This window comes from Peromyscus leucopus, chromosome 5 (assembly GCF_004664715.2).
Source record: "Peromyscus leucopus breed LL Stock chromosome 5, UCI_PerLeu_2.1, whole genome shotgun sequence".
NCBI classification, from domain to species: Eukaryota; Metazoa; Chordata; class Mammalia; order Rodentia; family Cricetidae; genus Peromyscus; species Peromyscus leucopus.
This window is the reverse complement of record NC_051067.1, coordinates 74,559,816-74,580,472: the sequence shown is the minus strand read 5'-3', so window position 1 is coordinate 74,580,472 and position 20,657 is coordinate 74,559,816. Positions and strand designations below refer to the sequence as shown.

Below are 20,657 nucleotides of genomic sequence, written 5' to 3'. Positions count from 1 at the left end.
GGCATCCACAATAAAAGTTTATTCTTACACAGCTACAGCTTTGAAACAATAAAAAGATACACCCATGTGTCACATAGGAAGAGGATTGGCTACACACACATGATGGTTATCGGCTCTGTTCAATGTATGTGGAGATGTCGATTTCTTCGGGAAGCTCGGCCACATTCACCTCAAACCGGTCCTGGACGTCATTGAGGACTTTGGCATCGTTCTCGTCAGATACAAAAGTGACTGCCAGGCCTTTGGTACCAAAGCGACCAGCACGAGCCACCTGCAGGAAGACGGGGGTGGGGGGTGGGGTGTCAGGAGACAGGCACCTCTCAGGATCTGAGGAAGGGTGTGGTTCTGATCCACCCACCCTGGGAGGGGCACTCACTCGGTGAAGGTAGGTATCTGAGTCCTCTGGCATGTCATAGTTGAAGACGATGTTGACTCGCTCAATGTCCATCCCTCTGCCAAACAGGTTGGTAGCCACCAGGATGCGCCGCTGGAAGTCCTTGAACTGCTGGTAGCGGGACAGGCTGAGGGAGACAAACACAGGCATCAAACACAGGTCCCAGGGCACCCTTGGCCACGGTGGACATCATGCACTCACCGCTCCTCCTGGGGCATGCCTCGGTGAATAGCAATGGCTGGGAAGTTCTGTTCCACCAGGAGTTGGGCCAGGGCCATGCACCGCTGCACAGACTTGACAAAGATCACCACCTGAAGGAGGAGAATGCTAGTTAGGCCACTGAGAATCACCCACAGGCCCAGATCTTGGTGTGGGCAAGTGCAAGTGTCACCTGGTTAAACTCGAGGACATCAAGGAGGTCGAAGAGCTTCCGGTTCTTCTCACTGTCCTTGAGCTTGACGTAGTACTGCTGCAGCCCGTGTAGAGTGAGCTTTGTCTCGTCGTCCACAAACACCTCCATGGGCTGTGTGGGAAGGGAAGCAGGAAGGGGGGGCGAGCAGGGCTCACTTCTGGGTGTCTTCCAGGGAGCGGCTCCTCTGCAGTGACGATTCCCAGAGGGCCTGTTGCACCCAACCTCAGTAAACCATTCTCTCCCAATAGCCGGACGTAAGCTCTGCTCTGGCTCAGGTGTGGACCACACTCAGCTCCCAGTTTGACAAGCCAGGGGAAGTAAGGAGACTGCGCCGGCCTCCCAGTATCCTCCAGGCCATGGACCAAAGCTGCTGTGCTGAGGTGCTGGCCACGGTGGGCAGGCGGCCAGCTGGGGCATCACCCTACTCACATCCTGCATGAACTTCCTGCAGACGGGCCGGATCTCCTTGCTCAGAGTGGCACTGAACATCATGCATTGCTTCTCATGGGGTGTTAGGCGAAAGATTTCTTGCACGTCCCGGCGCATGTCTGGATGGGATCCAACACACAGCAAGCCTGAGTGTCTTGTCTAACTGAGCAGACCCATACCAGAGAGGAGCCAGCCCTCCCCAACCTGGGACAGAGAACACTGGCACCATGGCCACAGTGGAGTGGGCCCAGGGATGTCCCCGCTGCCTGATGGGCTGGGCTCGGATGGGCGGGCGGGCGTGCAGGAGCGCAGGCATGGGAGGAGCCGCGGTCCACTTACTCGCTGCCAGCATGGAGCGGCCCTGCCAGTGCGCCTTGAGCCATGCTTCGGGAAAGGGAGCCTGAGGCAGAGACAGCCGCTGGCGTGAGAGCTGCAGCTGCTTCCTTCCCAGGACACATGCCCATCTCTCCTAGCCCCGGGTAGGTGGGTGGCAGAAGCCACCCTACTCCTCTAGATATCCCCTGGGTGTGCCTACATGTCCTAAGTGATGGCAGCTCATGGGGCCTATGGTCCCACTCAACTTGGCCTCAGCAGCAGCACATACTCTGTCAACATTGGAACTCTCCCTTAGACTTCTCCCGGGAGCCCCAAGTTCTGGCCACCCATGTGACCCACTATGAGAGCCACTGCCTGCCCCCTACATCAGGCCCCTACAAAACTGCTGTGACTGAGTGGGGAACGGCTAGGCAGGCCAGTGGGATGCTCACCCAGCTGTTCCAGCATCTTGTCACATTCATCTAGCACAAAGTGCTTCACATTCCTCAGGTTGAGGCTCCTGCTCCGTACGAGTGCCAGGATCCGGCCTGGTGTCCCCACCACAACGTGGGGACAGTTCTTCTTCAACACATCTTCATCCTTCTTAATGGAGAGGCCCCCAAAGAACACAGATACCTATGGGGACAGAAAGCAAACTGTTTCTATCTGTCTGGGAGCAGTGATCTTATCGGCACAGGCTCTACCCATCCTGGGGGCATCTGGAACACCAGCCCCCCTCCCTTAGAACCCAGGCAAGCCTTGAGAGCAGAGGCAAGCCTGAGAGGCTAGCTCTGATGAAGAGAGGCACCTGGGACCAGCACAAGCCTGTGGAGACTGGGCATAATTCATCAGGCTTTTTTAAGAAACTAAGTACCACTAACCTCAAGCTTGATAAATGCTGCTTGGGCTGGAGCTGAGGCCAGCATGGCCTAACATAGCACCTGAGGAGGCTTACCTTGACACTGGGCATGTACTTAGAGAAGCGCTCATACTCCTTGCTGATCTGGAAGGCCAGCTCCCTTGTGTGGCACATGACCAGTACTGATACCTGTAGAGTAGGCAAGAAACATCTTCTTTACCCAAATCCACACACCCCAACACACAGTGTACCTAATACTACAGTTCCTTCCACGCAAGCCACTTGAAGGTCCAAACATCTCCACCTTCTCCTTAAACCTATTCTCCTCAAACTCTCACGGCTAGCTACTAAAGCTGGTGTCTCCAGAGGCTAGGAACAGAGAATGGCAGCAAAGACCCTAAACAAAAGGGTTACCCCAGGCTGCCATGTCTTCTCTCCCACTCACAGCATAGCCCTCACGCTTGGGCCATGCCCTGAAAAGACAAGCACCCACCCACCCAAGGAGACAGACCAAAGCCTCACACACGCCACTCAAGAGCTCCACCACAGAGCCACACTCCAGTCCACCACAATATGATTTTTTTTTTTTTTTTTTTATAAACAGGGTCTTCCTATGGCCTGGAACTCTCAATCCTGCCTCAGCTTCCTAGCTGGACTCAAGCATAACTCTTAAGACCCTAGAATTGATCTATAACAGTGGTGTTAGAACACCTGTGTAACAAATCAGCAGTAAGTATAGTTTCAATTCCCAGCTTAAAGCCCACAAAGAGACTATGGAAGCAGTTTCATGATATCCAAGGCTGCACTGCCACATGGGACCCCAGCCCAGAAGGAACCCACATCTACCTGGCCATTGATGGGCTCGATCTGCTGCAGGGTGGCCAGCACAAACACAGCTGTCTTGCCCATCCCAGACTTGGCCTGGCATAGGACATCCATACCCAAAATGGCCTGGGGAATACACTCATGCTGGACTGAGGAAGAAAAAGGTATATGAGTAAGAGACTGGATGCTGCCTCCCTGCACACTCCTCTGCCAGAGGAGGCAGGTAGGGTCAGGTTCCAGCCATCCTGCACAGGGGCTGTTGATATAACTGACTCATGGGGCGGGTATGGACGGCGGTGACACCAGGGTAGCATACCCTCTGAAGGATGCTCAAAACCACAGTCAACTATGGCTCTCAGGAGCTCCGGCTTCAGCAGAAAGTCCCGGAAACCAGAACTGTGAATGGAGACATAAGATCCTTTGACATCTTTCTTCTGGGGAGCTGGAGTGCTCTCCTGGGGTGCTTGGGGCTCTTCATCTTCATCATAATCCAAAAGCTCATTTTCCACATCCTGTTCTGCCATGGCACTGGGAACAGAAGACAGGAAGGCAGGTCAGGAAGGGGCTGGCAGGGGCAAACCCTGTAAGCAGGCAGAGCTAGCTCAGTGGTGCACCTGCAGAACCCCTCCCACTCCAGCCTACTGTCCCTCATCACTGTCCTCTCAGCAACTTCTCCTCCGCACACACCACACTCTCCCATCCCCCCCCCCCCCAAGCATCCTAAGGTCTTCAGTGAAACACCAATCCCATATTACAGCTGGGGACGAAGCTCGGGGCTAGAACACTTACCTAGCAGGTTCTCTCCCCAACACCACAGAAAAGAGAGTGACAGCAATCACACTTCCTGGCCTGGCCTCCTTACTTCCCCTGACCAGATCCACCCCAAAGATGACCTGTTCCTAAGTCTCTGCACACACATTTGTTTTGTTTTGTTTTTTGAAACAGGATCTCTATCACCCTGTCTGCCTGAGACTTGCTATGTAAACTAGTCTGACCTTAAAGTCAGAGATCTGCCTGCCTCTGCCTCCCAAGTGTTGGGATTACAGGTGTGTACCACCTAAAATTTTCTTTGTTTTTAATACAGTGTTGGGGTGTGTGTATCCTTGACAAGCATTCCATCAATTGAGGAAAATCCCCAATCTTTGTGAGGGCTTTTGTTTGTTTTAAAAAGACTTGAATAGGGCTGGAGAGATGGCTCATAGGTTAAGGGCACCAGTTGATTTTCCAGAGGTCCTGAGTTTCATTTCCGGCAACCACATGGTGGATCACAGCAATCTATAATGAGATCTGATGCCCTCTTCTGGTGTGCAGTCATACATGCAGACAAACGCTGTATACATAATAAATAAAATCTTTTTTTAAAAAAAGACCTTAATACATAGGCCAGTCCAGAACCTGCCTGTGATTCTCCCGCCTTTGCCTCACAAGTGTTTGGATTACAGGCAGACACCATCTTGCCTGGTTAATGTGCCCTCCCTGACATTCAAGGTTTTTTTTGAGCACTAAGAAGGCTCCTCAGACCACCCTCCCCAAGGACCTCCCATCACCTGCATGAAGCAAAACCTAGGACGTTCAGTTGTGGCTGCCTTGGTGCTGAGAAAGGAACAGTGGGCAAGAGAGCGAGCAGCATCCGCCCTGCCCTGGCCAGCCTCCCCTGCTGTTTGTGGTCTACCCAGGGGAATCGTTAAGTGCTTTTATGAAGAGGGTTCCCATTGGGCCAGGCAAGCAAGAACGCCAGCCAGCTGAGATGCTAAATGGAATTCACAGGGGACAAGCTCCCCCTCACTTCATTAATCCCTCAAACACCAAGTACAAGGCTTGTCTTTTGTACTCCCTGGCCTGCTGAAACAGTTCCTGAGGTCAGATGCTAACATATTAGGACTCACTTCTGGCCCTCTTATGACTTTATCCAAATTCAGTCATTTCTATGCCAAGGTCCCCCAACTTTGTCTCCAGACATATGCTTTTTCCACTCCAGACCAATTACCAGCTGCCTTCCCATATCCTTAGAAGTTTAATTCAAGAGGCCTAAAGCAAAGCTTTTTGTTTCTGCTCAAGGCCCGCATCTGTATCCCCGATCTCCATTCTCAGAGACAGTCCTGACCGACCAGCAAATCTCACTCACCAAATCCAGTCAGGTCTACCTAGCCACTTCTCACATAGGCTACTGTGCTGGCCCCAAGTGGCCTTTTTTTGTTTCTTTAAAATTGGAACAGCTTTATGGAAAGTCATATGCTATACAATTCACCAAAGTACACAATTCAGGAATCAACAAACATGCTGACATCAGCACAATCAACTCTAACATACTTCACCACCTGTAAAAGAGAAAACCTTCTGGATAGGCTGGAGAGATGGCTCAGTGGTTAAGAGCACATGCTCTTTGGGAGAGAGGAATGGGGTTCAATTATCAGCACCCACACGCTTCACAACCACAACTCCAGTTCAGGAGACCAATGTCCTCTTCTGACCTCCACAGGCATAAAGCATGCACTCAGTGAATATAAATGCAATCAGGCAAAACACAGGGGAAAAAAAGCCTCTGGGCCTGGGGGTGTGGCTCACAGTTAGATGCCTGGCATGTGAGAAACCCTGGACTCCATCCCCTAAACCACAAAGTAAGACTACCTCTGTACCCGTTAGCCACCACCCAACTCCCAGAACCATCCATCTGCTTCTCATCTCTGCAGATGAACTGGCCTTTTCTGGGCATTTTCTATAAATAGGTTCAGACAGCATCATGTGGCCTTTTACATTCTAACACTCAGCCACAATACAACATGAACCAATGATTCATTCCTTTTCTTTTTTCTTTTTTTAGTTTTAGAGGTGGGTCACTCCTTTTTATACTTTTTATGGCCAAACAGTGTCCCTGCGTGTGAGCGTGTCACATGGTGTCATTTGGCTAAGTTTTGGTCTGAATGATGCCACAGCCTTCTGTCCATGACTTCTATCCTGTACACAACCCCACCGCAGGCAGAAGGAGCCCACTCCAGCTAAATAAATCACTTCTGGCTTGTCACCGTACTGTTTAAAACAGGCTGGGTTCAGGCCTGGAGAAATGGCCCGGCAGTTGTCACCTAGTACCTATACATGGTGATTCACAACTATGTGTAACGATTTCCTGGGATCCAAGCCTTTTGGCTTCTGGGCACCAGGCAACCCATGTGGTACACATACATACATGCAGGCAAAATAGTCACTCATAAAGTTTTATTTACTTATTTTTGAGACAGAATTTCTTTGTGTAGCCCTGCCTGTCCTGGAACTAACTTGCTCTATAAACTCACAAAGGTCCTCCTCCCCCAACCCCCAAGTGCTGGGATTAAAGTTGTGGGCCACCACCACCACCATCAAATCAACTATTTTCAAATGTCAGGTGGTGGCCCACATCCTTAATCCTAGCACTCAGGACAGAAGCAGCCTGGTCCACACAGCCAGGGCCAGAGCGTGAGACCCCATTGTAACAACAACAAACCCCCCACATGCCTTACCATCACCGCAGTTGCTGACTGCGCATGGGTCATGACCTCCCTCTCCAACACACATGTAGTTGGGTCTTATTCTCCAGAAGTGTACTTCCTTTTAGCATCAACTTAAAAAAAGCACTCTTCTCAGCTAAGTGTGGAGGTGGCCCACACCTTTGATTCCAGCACGGGAGGCAGAGGCAGGTGGATCTCTGTGAGTTCCAGGACAGCCTGGGCTACACAGAGAAACCCTGTCTCAACAAACAAACAAAAGCACTCTTCTTGCCAGCCTGCTTATGTCTAGAAGAGGACCTGGGTCAGCAGCAGTGGTAATGAATGGACCTACACCTGGGGTCTTATGGCTGCACACTGACACCAGGAGAGTTTCCACTGCAGCAAAGGGACAGGTTCATCTGCCCCTCAAGAAAGATTACTACCCAGGAGGTAAGGGTACGATTCCCCAGAATCCACAGAGTGGAGAGAACTGATGGGTTGTCCTCTGACACATACACAAACCCATAATATACACAAAATAAAAATGCTTTTAAAAAGTTATCAGTTACTAAAGCACCAGACCCTGGCAAAGGTCTACATGGGGCTAAAGCAGAGACATCTAGGAGAGAAGGGCGAGGCAGGCCCAGGGCACGTGTAACATGCTAAACAATGGAGAATTACTAACTAGGCTTGGGGTTGAGTGACTCAATAAGAATTCGCTCAAGGCTAGGTGATGGCGATCCCTTTAATCCCAGCACTCGGAGGCAGAAGCAGGCAGGTCTCTGTGAGTTTGAGGTCAGCCTGGTCTACAGAACCGAGTTCCAGAACACAGAGAAACCCTGTCTTGAAGAACCAAAAAGAATTTGCTCAAGATGGAGTGGAGGATAAGACCAACAGCAGGAAAATCAGTCAGGGAAAGAGAACCATCTGGGGTGGGATACTGAGTAGGGGAGAGAAAGAAGATCAGACACCAAACACCTTGGGTGTGGAAAGACCAGACATCTCTGGGCTCAAACACATGAATGGCCAAGATGGTGTATCTGTATTTTGTTGTTGTTGTTGTTTTCAAGACAGGGTTTCTCTGTGTAGCTTTGGAGCCTGTCCTGGAACTCGCTTTGTAGACCAGGCTGGCTTCGAACTCAAGAGATCTGCCTGCCTCTGTCTCCTGAGTGCTGGGATTAAAGGTGTGCGCCACCACCGCCCGGCTGTACCTATTTTTATTTGAGAAAAGATCTCATGCAGCCAGCCCCTCAGACTTGCTATGGAATTGGTGATCCTCCTATCTCAACCTCCCAAATGCTGAGTGTATATTAAAATGAACTTTAAAATTGCCTGAGGCTGGGGCAGGCAGATCTCTATGGGTTCCAGGCCTGCCAGGGCCACATAGTGAGATCCTGGCTCAACAACAAAAAAAACCCTCAGACATTCAAGACTGGCCAGGGGAGATGGCAAAGCAGTTAAAACGCTTGATGCTTTCAGACGACCTGAATTAGGTTCCTCAGTTCCCAACCACCTTCCAACTCCACGTACTGGAGGTTTGACTCCCTCTTCTGGCCTCCATGAGCACCTGCACACAGATAATTCATTCACACACATACACGCAAATTAAAAGTTCAAGGACGGCCTCGACTTCACAAGAATCTAGCTTATGGCCCCTCACACGTGTACTGTTTTTAGGCAATATGGCTAAAAAGTTTGTGCTAGTTAGGGGATAAATGTGAAGCGCTCCGCAGACAGATGCAAGCGCATTGCAGTGAGTTCGGGGCTGACCTGATCTTCATAGCGAATTCCAGTCAGAGATCCTGTCTCAGACAACGAGATGGGACACACCAAACGTTCCAGAAAGAACTACTCGGAGCGGATACCCCTAAATGCGTCAGGCCTCGGTTCCATCAGGTTACGGAGAATTAAACAAGTGAACCCGGGGAGTGGCTGTCCCAAACCTAAAATTCCAATCAGGCCCCGGGAAAACGAGAGGCAACCGGGCTGAGCCGGCTCACGCCCGGAAAGCGACACCAGGTGAATGACCGGCCTTCGGAGACTCTCCTGGAGATCGGCAGAGCAGGACGGGAGGCAGGTGCCTGCAGACTCGGCAAGTCTGCCCGGAGGAAGCCTGGGTCATCCTGCCGCGCCCCCAACCCCAGCGTGAAGCAGCCCTCCGCCCCGATAAACGGGCCGGCCTCGGAGCGCCGCCATGACATCGCTCCCGGAAGCCGACGCACTAACGGCTGGCCCGCCCCTGGCGCATGCGCACGGGAGCCCAACGGCCAGCTCGAGGTGGGTGCCTAACCGCCCTGCCGCCTCGCGCCCGCTCCCGCCGCTGCACCGCGGCGTCCCCTCAGCCAACTCACAGCCCCGCACCGCAGCCCCGAGCTCGGGGACCACCACTTACCCGCCGCCCGGTTCGCCGCCGCGAGCTGCGAGGAAAGCCGCCCGTCTGGTTGTACGTCGAGCCCCTGGACGCGAGCAGCAACGCTTCCTGCCTGGACCCCGACTCTGGATCTTGCTCACTGGGCCGTTGACTAATCACTCAACGGAGGAGGAAGTGGTGATTGGATTATAAGGACGCTGTCGGGCGGCTATTGGTGAAAGGGGCGAAAGGGGGCGTGCCTGGAGCCTGAGGTTCATTGGGCAATCAAAGAGTAGGCGTGTCCGAGTGGGGGGGACGAGCTAAGCGTTGGTCCCGCCCCGTCACGTGAGGTGAGCTTAGGCCTGCGTGGATGCTGCCATATTTAGTGCTGGCAACCGCCTGTTAGTTGCCCATGCTTGTGCCCCACCCTTTTGAAAGTGTAGTTTCCTGGCTATCGTAAAATTTCTGGCTCTTGTTTGGTTGGTCGGTTTTTGTTTTTTGTTTGTTTGTTTGTTTTTTTCCAGATAGGGTTTCTCTGTGTAGCCCTGGCTGTCCTGGAACTCACTTGCCCTGCTAGAGTAGGTGCTTTCTAATCGGCGGGTTCTCAGAGTTTTCTCTTTTTCTTATTCGGTGGGCTGAGGGTGGAATCAGGGCTTGCTATGCTAAGCGAGCCTCTGCTGCTGAGCTAGAACCAGTTTCATTGTTTTGGTTTGGCCTTGGGGTTTGTTTTTTAGATTAATTTTTTAATATTTTGTGTATGAGCCTTTTGCCTGTGTGTATAATACACATGTGTGCCTGGGGCCACCAGAGGTCGCTCTGGAACAGGCGATTATGAGCGGTCATATGGGTGCTAGGAACCAAGCCCCTGTCCACTGCAAGAGCCACAATGGCCCTTAACCACTGAGCCAGCTCTCCAGGCCTGGTTTTGATTTTTTTTCTATTTTATTTTATTGTTATTGTTGTTATTATTTGTTTTTTGTTTGGTTGGTTTTGGTTTTTGGAGACAGGGTTTCTCTATGTATCCCTGGCTGTCTTGGAACTCAACTCTGTAGACTAGGCTGGCCTCAAACTCGGATATCTGCCTGCCTCTGCCTCCCCAGCACTGGGATTAAAGGCGTGCGCCACCAATGTCTGGCTCTGGCTTTGATTTTTTTGAGATAGGGTTTCGTGTAGTCCAGGATGGCCTGAAAACCTTTAATTCTCTGAAAGTATATAAAGGTAGAAAAAGGAGAGACTGGATCCCTGATAGTCATGGTCTGACTTCCACAGATGTGCACAGACACCCCCAAATCAATTAATCCATGAAATGACCATGAAACTAATCAATGAAACATGTTTTGTTCTCAAGGACACATTCATGAGAGCTATCAGTGTTGTGGCTCATGCCTGTGGTACCAGCACTTGGAAAGCTGAGACAAGAGGAGTTTAAATTCCAGATTAGCCTGGGCTATATAGTGAGATCCTTGCTCCTAAAGTGCAGTTGGTTTGAACGAATTAATAATTAACTCGGAGTCACCAATAATGCATCTGTGTCACATAAGGAAAGAAATCAAAGCACTTCCTCTTGTCAGTAAATCAAGAGCAAGCCCTGCTTTGAATTCTTTACATTGCTCTCCCTGTCTGTCTGTTGTTTGGGCCTGAGTCTGTTCCTTCCTGAAGATTGTCCTGGGAATCTGTCCCTGTATGTGTGTCCATAACAAAAAGCTTTCTCTCTCTTTTATTGAACAGTACAGAGAGCATCCCATAGGAAAGGAATGAGGGACACTTTACAGAAATCTTTAACAGAGGTTTACAAGGGATTAAGTCAGTAAATCCAGCTGGCCCAGGTAACAAAAATATTACAAATATCATTGTTTGTCAAGCAATATCCATATATTGATTTCAACATTCATGGTGCATATTCCTACATTTGTTCTTTCCAGCCAATGATTATTATATCCAATGTATAAACATGCATGCATTGTTTGTGGGTCAGGGGCATAGACCAGTACATAATTTGAGATTTCAGTTATGCATTAGCTTAGGTTGTAAGAATTGACATGGAAATATAAGCCAACTGAGGCTGGACTTCTGTTTTTCTCTTAAAGGCAGTTTAGACAGACAAGCTCAGGACACAGTAGGAGAGCAGTCTTGAGTGACCTTCAGGTGGACTAACTCTGGCTGTGAGGTCTAGCAAAAGTTCTAGTCTCTTAGAATGTAAGAGATGTTTTGTTTGCTTGTTTGATTTTTTTTTTTTTTAAATGCAGGGTTTCTCTTTGTAACAGCCCTGGCTGTCCTGGAACTCGCTCTGTAGACCAGGCTACCCTCAGAGATCTGACTGCTTCTGCCTCCAGAGTGCTGGGATTAAAGGTGTGCGCCACCATCGTCTAGGGAGAGGTTTTCATAATAATACATAAGGGGGGTGGGGCGCATGCTGTGTGATTAATTTGTTAGAGTGCCTTGCTTACATGCTCAAAGCTCTGAGTACTGTATAAACCAGGGGGTGGGTGGGGGTACACGCCTTTAATCCCAACACTCAGGAGGCAGAGGCGGATGGATCTGAGATTCCAGATTCTTGGAGCCAGGCAGTGGTGATGCATGCCTTTAATCCCAGCACAAGTTCCCACATTAAAAAGCACGCAGTGTGTGTCTATAACTTAGTGCCGAGGAGGCAGAAACAAGGATCGCTGGGATTCAGCAGCCAGTCAATCCAGCCAAGTGCGGTGCAGTCCAAACTCAATCTCAAAACATAAGGTAGAGAGGCTGGGTGTGGTGGCAAAGGCCTTTAATCCCAGGAGGCAGGAGGAAGAGGCAGGCAGATCTGAGTTTGAGGCCAGCCTGGTCTGCAGAGCGAGTTCCAGGACAGCCAGGACTATACAGGAAAACACTGTTTTAGCAACAACAACAAAAAAGATTCTTAGCTATATATCAAGTTTGAGGCCAGCCTGGGCTATGAAAGACCCTATCTCAAAAAACAAAAACATAGCGGGCCGTGGTGGCGCACGCCTTTAATCCCAGCACTCAGGAGGCAGAGGCAGGCGGATCTTCGTGAGTTTGAGGCCAGCCTGGACTACAGAGTGAGTTCCAGGAAAGGCACAAAGCTACACAGAGAAACCCTGTCTCCAAAAAACAAAAAAACAAAACAAAACAAAAAAAACAAAAAACAAAAAAACATGCTGAGTGGAAGGAGATAGCACTTAAGAATTGTGTGTTGATGATTCTATGCCTTGGGAAATTCAAGAATAGGATCATTTATAGTGATGGATCTTTGGGACGAGGCCTGTGAAGGGCACAGCAGAATTTAAGGTAGAATAGGTTGAGTAAAGACAAAAGGGTTAAAAATTGGATCTTATGGAAGAACTCTTTTTTTTTTTTTTTTGGTTTTTCGAGACAGGGTTTCTCTGTGTAGCTTTGCACCTTTCCTGGAACTCACTTGGTAGCCCAGGCTGGCCTCGAACTCACAGAGATCTGCCTGGCTCTGCCTCCCGAGTGCTGGGATTAAAGGTGGTGTGCCACCACCGCCTGGCATGGAAGAACTCTCAACCAGTGAATCATTTCTCCAGTCCCTGTTTTTGTGGTTCTCATGTAGCTGAGGCTGGCCTCAAACTCACTCAGTAGCTGAGGAGGGTGAGCCAAAGTGGATGATTTTTTTTTTTAAGACAGGGTTCCCAGGGAGGCTATATAGCAAGGGGGACCCTAGGATGACTGTGGCTTATAATAAGTTTTGGTTTTACTCAATTACTGGGCAAGCCTCAGTGAAACATGTCACAATTAGGATAGGGTTTTATACTGTATCAAGCTGATAATAGAAAAATAAATTTTAAAAAAGTGAAAAAAAAAAAAAAAGACAGGGTTCCTCTGTAGGCCAGGCTGGCCTCGAACTCAGAGATCTGCCTGCCTCTGCCTCCCCAGCACTGGGATCAGAGGTGTGCGCTGCCACGCCCGGCTTAAGGTGGATGATCTTGAACCCCATCCAGGCCTGGGCTACCATCTCTCTCATCTACTAAAACAAGGCGCCTTCCATGGCTTTCCATCTGCTCCGTCTCTCGACAGAAGCAGCTGCCATGTCTGCTGCTGCCCGTCTCCATCTCACCATGCAGGTGCTCATGCCGGGTTTGTGCATGGGTGCGGGGACATGAAGTCGGGGCCTCACGCTTGCAGAGCAAGCTCTCTCACATAAACCATCTCCTTTTTAAAAACTTGTATGCAGAGAGGAAAGGGTTGATTTCTTTTAGGTTTATTTTTATTTCTGTGTCTGTGTGAAGACCTCCTGGCTGGGGTTACAGCCACTGAACATGGGTGCTGGGCATCAAACTGGTCTTTTCCAGGAATGGTCAAACTCTTAATCGATGAGCCACCTCTCTAGTCCCTGCTTTATTTGTTTTGTTTTGTTTTGCTTGTTTTTTGAAACAAGGTTTCTCTGAATATCCCAGGAGGGCTTTGAACCTGCACCGTACCTCCAGCTTCAGCTTCTGGAATGCTGGGATGACTGCCCACGCCACTGCGCTGAGCTTGGTATTTGGTTGGCAAAGAACTTTATCTCGGGAGCAATGCAACCTCATTCAGCTCCACCCTGATAAGAACTTTGTATGTTTTTCACTGACTCAGAGTCTAGTTCAAATACCATGGCAGTGTCCTGGGCTGTGTGTCACTGCTAGACACTGGCCTCCCATGCATGAGGCTGTGGCTTCCTTCCGGCTCTGGAGGAAAAACTGCCCTGACACATGGAGTGGAGCTACTGTCTCAGGCACCACGGCCTCTCCTCTGCTGAGCTTCTCTAAGAGGCCAGCTTGTACCCACAGCCACCCCTCTGTCAGACACAGACCGGATTCCAGCGTGTCCCGATGTTCCTCTTTCCAGTCACTTGGCAGCTCTTTTTATTGTTGTTATTTATCTTTTGGTGGTTCTGGGCATGGATTCCAAGGTCTTCCACATGCCAGGCAAGTGTATTACCATTGAGACATGTCCCTAGCTCCTCACTGGAGGACTCTGGGCAAGTGTTTTACCATTGAGACATGTATAGTCCTGTTACTCCAGAGGCTGAAATAGGAAGCTTCCTAGTCTACATGGTGAGTTCAAGGACAGCCTGCGCTAGGTAGCAAGACTGTCTCAAATTAAAGCTGGGGCCGGAGAACTGGCTCAGCAGTTATGAGCAGTATTCTTGCAGAGGACATGAGTTTGGGTCACTGCACTCATGTCACAACCACTGTTACTCTAGCCCCAAGGAGATTCGATGCCCCCTCTGGCTTTGGTGGACACCTGTACATGTACACAATTTATGCGTGTATACATAAATAAATAATTCTAAAAACTTTTTTTTGCTGGGCCGTGGTGACACATGCCTTTAATCCCAGCACTTGGGAGGCAGAGCCAGGCGGATCTTTGTGAGTTCAAGGCCAGCCTGGTCTACAGAGCAAGATCCAGGAAAGGCACAAAGCTACACAGAGAAACGATGTCTCAAAAACCAAAAAAAAAAAAAATCTTTTTTCCCCCCCAAAGTCCTCATTATCTGAATGCTGGGAAAGTGGTTCTTAGTTTTTTGTTGTTTGTTTGTTTTGTTTTGTTTTTCTTTAGAGACAAGGTTTCTCTATGTAACCACTCTGGCTGTCCTGAAACTAGATTTGTAGACCAGGCTTGCCTTGAATTCATAAAGATCCACCTGCCTCTGCCTCCCAAGTGCTGGGATTAAAAGGGTATGCCACCACAGCTGGCCTTTTTATGTTTTTTGTTTGTTTGTTTTGTTTTTGAGACAGGGTTTCTCTGTGTAGCCCTGGCTGTCCTAGAACTCGCTCTGTAGACTTGGCTGGCCTGGAACTCAGAGATGCCCCTCCCTGCCTCTGCCTCCTGAGTGCTGGGATAAAAGGTGCACCATCACTGTCTGACTCATCAATTTCTATGACTAAAAAAAACTCCAAAGAGTCCAAATCTAGGCTGCCTAGAGATGTCTTGTTTCCAGACCTAAAAATATTTTTTAAAAGTGAAACATTATAGCCAGGTGGTGATGGCACATACCTTTGTTCCCAGCACTTGGGAGGCAGAGGCAGGCGGATCTCAGGGTTACCAGCCTGGTCTATAAAGTGAGTTCCAGGACAGCTAGAGCTACATAGAGAAACCCTGTTTTATTATTTTTTTTAAAAGGAGGTCTGGGGATGTAGCTGGTTGGTAGAGCACATACATAGCACGTGCGTATTCAACCCCACCGTAGAGAAGGAGATTACAAACTGCAGGCAGGGGAGCTGGCTCGGTGGTTAAGAGCGCTGGCTGCAGCTGGGCGGTGGTGGCGCATGCCTTTAATCCCAGCACTCAGAAGGCAGAGGCAGGTGGATCTCTGTGAGTTCGAGGCCAGCCTGGGCTACAGAGTGAGATCCAGGAAAGATGCCAAAGCTACACAGAGAAACCCTGTCTCGAAAAACAAACAAACAAACAAAAACAACAACAAACAAACAAAAAAGCACTGGCTGCTTTTCCAAAGGACTTAGGTTCCATTCCCAGCACCAACACTGGATCACAACCTGTAAACACAGGTAATCTGATGCCCTCTTCTGGCTTCTGAGGGTATCAAGCATGCATATAGTACACAGACATGCATGCAGCCAAAACACCCAGACATGCATGCAGGCAAAAACCCAGACATGTAAACTAATTTAAAATAAAACCTTTTTTCAGGAGAGCTGAGGTGGTAGCTGATCAGTAGAACACCTGTCCAGATGCACAAGGCCCTGGGTTCAGTCACAAGTACCACATATAGATGTTTGTGGGCACTGGAGAGGTGGCTTGATGGTTAAGAGCACTTGTTGCTTTTGCAGAAGATCCAGGTTTGGCTTCCAGCACCCACTTGATGGTTCACAACTATCTATAACTCCAGTTCCAGGGGATCTGATGACCTCTTTTGACTTCTGCAGGACCAGACATGTATGTGGTACACTGTAAATGGATGTTTCCTGTCCCGAATGCCTGGTCCCAAATAACCACTCAGAGGCTTATACTAATTGTAAATGCTTGGTCCATAGCTCACACTTGTTACTAGCTAACTCTTACACTTAAATTAACCCATATTTCTATTTATGCTTTGCCACATGGTGCTACCTTTATTAGCATGGCACGTTCATGTCCTGCTCCCTCTGTGTCTGGCTGGTAACTGCCCTTCTCCTTCTCATCCTTAGTTTGGTCTCCCCGTCTGTACTTCCTGCCTGGCTACTGGCCAATCAGCGTTTTATCAAACAAATTCGAGTGACAAATCTTTACAGTGTACAAGAGGATTATTCCACAGCAGTACACAGACAAGCATACAGGCAAAACACTCATGCACAGAAAAGAAAATATATAATTTTCAGGGTAGAGTTGGAAGGGCGGGATGGGGCTTGTTCTAGGTGAAGGTGACAGAAAAGGTCTGGCATAGGAAGTGGCATTTGAACAAAAGTGGGAATGAGGATGAAAAGGAGCAGTGTTACAGATAGAGGGAAGAACCAGTTCAGGGTCCTGAGGTCAGAACAGGCTTGTCTTGCCTGAGGAGCAGTGAGAGGCCCTATGGCCAGAGTGGACTGATGGAGGAGAGAGGTAGAAGACGGGGGACAGAGGAGCCAATGATATCCCAGAACTTCAGTGTTTTCCCTGAGGATCCCTGGACCTCTCCCCTGCTACTCTTTTTTGTTTGTTTGTTTGTTTTTTAAGACAGGGTTTTTCTGTATAACAATCCTGACTGTCCTGCAACTAGCTCTGTAGACCAGGCTGGCCTTGAATTCACAGAGATCTGCCTGCCTCTGCCTCCTGAGTGCTGGGATTAAAGGTGTAGGACACCAACGCCTGGCCTTTTTCTTTTTTTTTTTTTTTTTTTTTTGGTTTTTTCGAGACAAGGTTTCTCTGCGTAGCTTTGCGCCTTTCCTGGAGCTCACTTGGTAGCCCAGGCTGGCCTCGAACTCACAGAGATCCACCTGGCTCTGCCTCCCGAGTGCTGGGATTAAAGGCATGCGCCACCACCGCCCGGCTCTGGCCTTTTTTTTTTTTTGAGATAAGGTCTTACTATGTGGCCTGGCTGGCCTCTCAAATTCACACAGATCTGTCTACTTCTACCTTCTGGATTCTGGGATTTTCTAACCGTCAGGCACATCTCTGCTCATTCTTTAACACTCAACTCCAAGGCCAGCTCTGAGAACCCTGGCCCGGCTCATTCCCCACCATGGTGTGGTTGTCTTCAGGCCTCCATAGGGATAATGTTCCATTGCTACCTCTCACTGTGTCCACTCCTCTGTTCTACAATGGAGAGAACAAGGCCTGTGAGTTACTGTTCTGTTTATGAATAGACATCATGACCAAGGCAACTTGTAGAAGAAAGTATTTAACTGAGGTCTTGTTTACAGTTTCAGAGGATTAGTCCATGACCATCGTCATTGTGGGAAGTGGTGGCAGGTAGGTATGGTGCTGGAGCAGTAGCTGAGAGCTTACATACTGATATACAGGTACAGTGCAGAGAGAGCAAGTCTGGACCTAGCATTGGCTTTTAGAACCTCCAAGCCCACCCCCAGTGACACATTACCTCCAATAAGGCCACACCTCCTAATCCTTCCCAAACAGTTCATCAGCTAGGGACCAAACATTCAAATATATGAGTCTATGGAGGCCATTCTCATTCAAACCAACACAACCAGAGCAGAAGGCCTTTGAAAATTAAGTCAAACCATGTCAAGGACTGGAGATGCAGACTCATGGGGGGGGGGACTATGAGGGTCTCAGAATGGTGACATGTAAACAGTTGATTAAAACAAACAAATAAAAAATATTTAAAGTAGGCCAGTGACAGGCTGGAGAGATGGCAGCAGTTAAGGCTCATAACTACCTGTAACTCCAGTTCTAGGGAATCTGATACCCTTTTCTGGCCTCTGAGGGGACCTAGACCCATGTGCACATATTTACACACAGACATACACACACATAAAAATACATTTAAATACAATTTTTAATGTAATAAGAATTTAAATAAATAATTGAACACAGGGGACCAGCCTTGGGGAAATATGATGGAAAGACATTTTAGACCAGAGAACAAACAGCCTGTGCAAAGGCCCTGTGGTTGGCAGCAAGGAAATGAACCCGAGTGGCTGTACAGACTACCTTGAAGGCCAAATGAGGGTGAGAAACCTTTTCTAAGGCTGCTTCAAAGACAGGACTAGACTTTCCAGCATAGAGAGGCAGACCGTGGTGAGACCTAATGTGTCTGGGATCTAGTGTTTCCAGGCCCCAGAGTAGATTGGAGAGAGGCCAGGGATGCTTCAGGAATCTGCTGCGATTTTTATCATTGTTATGTGGAGCCATTTACAATGAGTTCTTTGTCCCTTTTAAAGCCTAGAGTACAGCTCTGTTTCCACTGCACCCAAATCCCTCGTAGACCGTGATAAAGACTCACTGAGTAAATGAATGCTGGAAGGTTGAAGGAGAATCTGGCTGGATTCCCAAGCTCCATCCCCAGAGGCAGCTCAGAACCTGGCAGGCAAGGCCCTGGGCAAGGGTTTTCCCTGCCAATCCCATGCCCTCCTCAGCTGTAAAATGGGTGGGTTCCTTGCCCACTATGCAGGGATCGTGAACATCCTGTCTTGATTATGAAGGCAAGGAGTTTCTCTTTTATCAGTCTGCAAAAAGGAAGCTAGATGACTAGTTTGGCAAGCTATTTAATTCACCCAGCCAACATCTGAGGTATAATTAGGATGTCAGTTTGCTGAAGGGGTGAGTGAGGAGAGATGTAGAGAAGGCGAGGGCAGTGTCACACAGGCCCCCTTGGGCTGTGGTTGGAGAAGAGACAGTAGGAGGAGGCTGGGAGACAAGGAAGAAGGGTTCCATTCTGTCTGGAAAGACCAGTGATGGTGCACTAGGCCTGTGGAGGACTTGGGCAAGGTGCAGAGGGAGTGGTTCCCCACCTCTGTAATTTTCCTCCTCTCTGTTAAAATACCCAAAAACCTGGCCCAAAGAAAGACTCCACAGCTTTGTCCCTGGGAAGACAGAGACACGTAAGATACTCTTGTCCTCCTGTGCCAGTGCCCATTCCTGGAGGGCTCCCATTGTAGGCACTGCCTCTACCGAGTGTGTCCTGCCTGGAGCCCTGGGGACCAAAGTTTGGATCCCTCACCGGGTTTCTGCGTGAGAGGTCCTCACAGCTACCACAATACAAACTACCTGCATTACTCTGGTCCCCCGAGAGAAATCCTGCAGAAGCCTCTACATTCCATTTGGACACTAGTGTGCATTGACGGTGACCATCTGAATGCAGCATCCAGGAAAAAGAAGCCAGCAAAACTTCACTGAGGGCAAAAACTAGAGCCTTCGGGGATCCACAGGAGCCAGTGCATCAGAGGCCATGCTGAGGTTCAAATCCCTTAATCAATAGTGGCACATATATTAAAAGTGACCGAATGTCCAGTGAGATGGCTCAGCAGGTCAAGGCACTTAAGGCCAAGCCTGATGACCTGAGTGTGGGCCCCCCCAAAACGATAGGGCCGAAGGAGAGAACTGACCCTGCAAGTTGTCCACTGGCCGCCACACATTTGCCTTGGCTTGCGCATGCGCCCCCCCCCCCACTAAACAAATAGAATAAAAATTAAAATAGGGGTTGGAGAGATGGATCAGTGTTTAGAAGCAATACTGCTCTTGTAGAAACCCAAGTCTGACTCTCAGCACCTAGGTGGGGCGGCTCACAAACTTTATGACTTTGTTCTAGGGGATCCCATGTCATCTTCTGATCTCCAGAGGCACCTGCACACATGTGCATAAACCACACACAGACACACATATATACATAGGTAAGAAATAAAATAAGTCTTTCCTAGCAAATACTATAAAACTTGTGTTTTGGACAGTAATTACAATCATCATCTCCCCTACCTGGTAACTTTATGGAGATATTTAATCCTCCCTACCCAGTAAAACAAGGCCCTCCCCCCCTCCCCCGCGCCATTCTAGGAATTTGATGGCTTGGACCAGTGACCCTTTCCCCTTCCTCCTCCACTTCCTCTGCACCGAGTTTTTTCAGACTAGCCAATTGAATAAGATTGTGAGGTCACCTGAGTTAGAATAAAAACCAAATGTACTTCCTGTCTCCGTGTGTTCGCTTTTCCCCAGCACTGTCTTGATCAAGTAAATTTTGTCTTGTTCAGACATTTCAGTTAGAATGGTGGTCTCTTTCCTGGCCACCTCGAACTTACTTCTAACACACATAAAATAAAATCTTCAAAACAATGAACGTGACAGCTGCTGGCATTTTTTGTGCGCTTGGCCCACTCTTCCTCTTTAAGTTTTAAAGACATCCTTGCCCTGAGGGTACGGTGGTCTCCAAAGGCCCGGGGCCCTGGGATTTGAAGTCCTGTTCTCCCAGTCGCTTGCCTCCGGGGAAACGGGAGGATGCGCCTGTGCCGCTGGGCGCAGGAGAGGTGGATCGTGATTTTTCTTTCGAGGGGTCCGAGGCGGGGAGCAAGGCCTCTGCAGCTCGCGGCGGCTCAGGCCTGTTCAGAGTCCAGCACGCTTCGGGCGGTGCAAGCCGCGCGCACAGCGAACGGGACCCCACTCCCCGCTGCAAGCCCCGGGGGCCGCCGGGAGCCCCGCCCCCGCCCCGCCTCCTCCCCAGGCGCGGACCTCGGCGCTCACGTGAC

General features: G+C 49.3%; 1 protein-coding gene across 3 annotated transcripts; it reads right to left on the bottom strand.

Moving 5' to 3' along the window:
• Positions 1 to 4: 4 nt before the first annotated feature.
• Ddx39a (DExD-box helicase 39A) lies at positions 5 to 9,242 on the bottom strand. Of its 3 annotated transcripts, none has more exons than XM_028862836.2 (10): positions 9,088 to 9,242; positions 3,551 to 3,762; positions 3,256 to 3,383; positions 2,506 to 2,598; positions 2,003 to 2,186; positions 1,236 to 1,354; positions 786 to 917; positions 596 to 705; positions 377 to 521; positions 5 to 271 (listed from the first exon to the last, which is right to left on the bottom strand). In XM_028862836.2, exons 2-10 carry the CDS (start codon positions 3,756 to 3,758, stop codon positions 107 to 109), a joined length of 1,284 nt encoding a protein of 427 aa, XP_028718669.1. In that variant the 5' UTR covers positions 3,759 to 3,762; positions 9,088 to 9,242; the 3' UTR covers positions 5 to 106. The 3 variants fall into 3 exon arrangements, with proteins under 3 accessions (XP_028718669.1, XP_028718668.1, XP_028718670.1); XM_028862835.2 differs by lacking the exon at positions 9,088 to 9,242 and adding an exon at positions 8,466 to 8,908; XM_028862837.2 differs by lacking the exons at positions 2,506 to 2,598; positions 3,256 to 3,383; positions 3,551 to 3,762; positions 9,088 to 9,242 and adding an exon at positions 1,575 to 1,635 and having other exon boundaries at positions 2,003 to 2,135.
• Between the last annotated feature and the right edge of the window lie 11,415 nt (positions 9,243 to 20,657).

Excerpts from the sequence above, each read along its gene's own strand:
- Ddx39a (XM_028862835.2), bottom strand. Across the intron at positions 3,384-3,550 it reads TTTTGAGCATCCTTCAGAGG|TCCAGCATGAGTGTATTCCC; the intron begins GTATGCTACCCT and ends TTTCTTCCTCAG. Across the intron at positions 522-595 it reads GGCATGCCCCAGGAGGAGCG|CCTGTCCCGCTACCAGCAGT; the intron begins GTGAGTGCATGA and ends TGTCTCCCTCAG.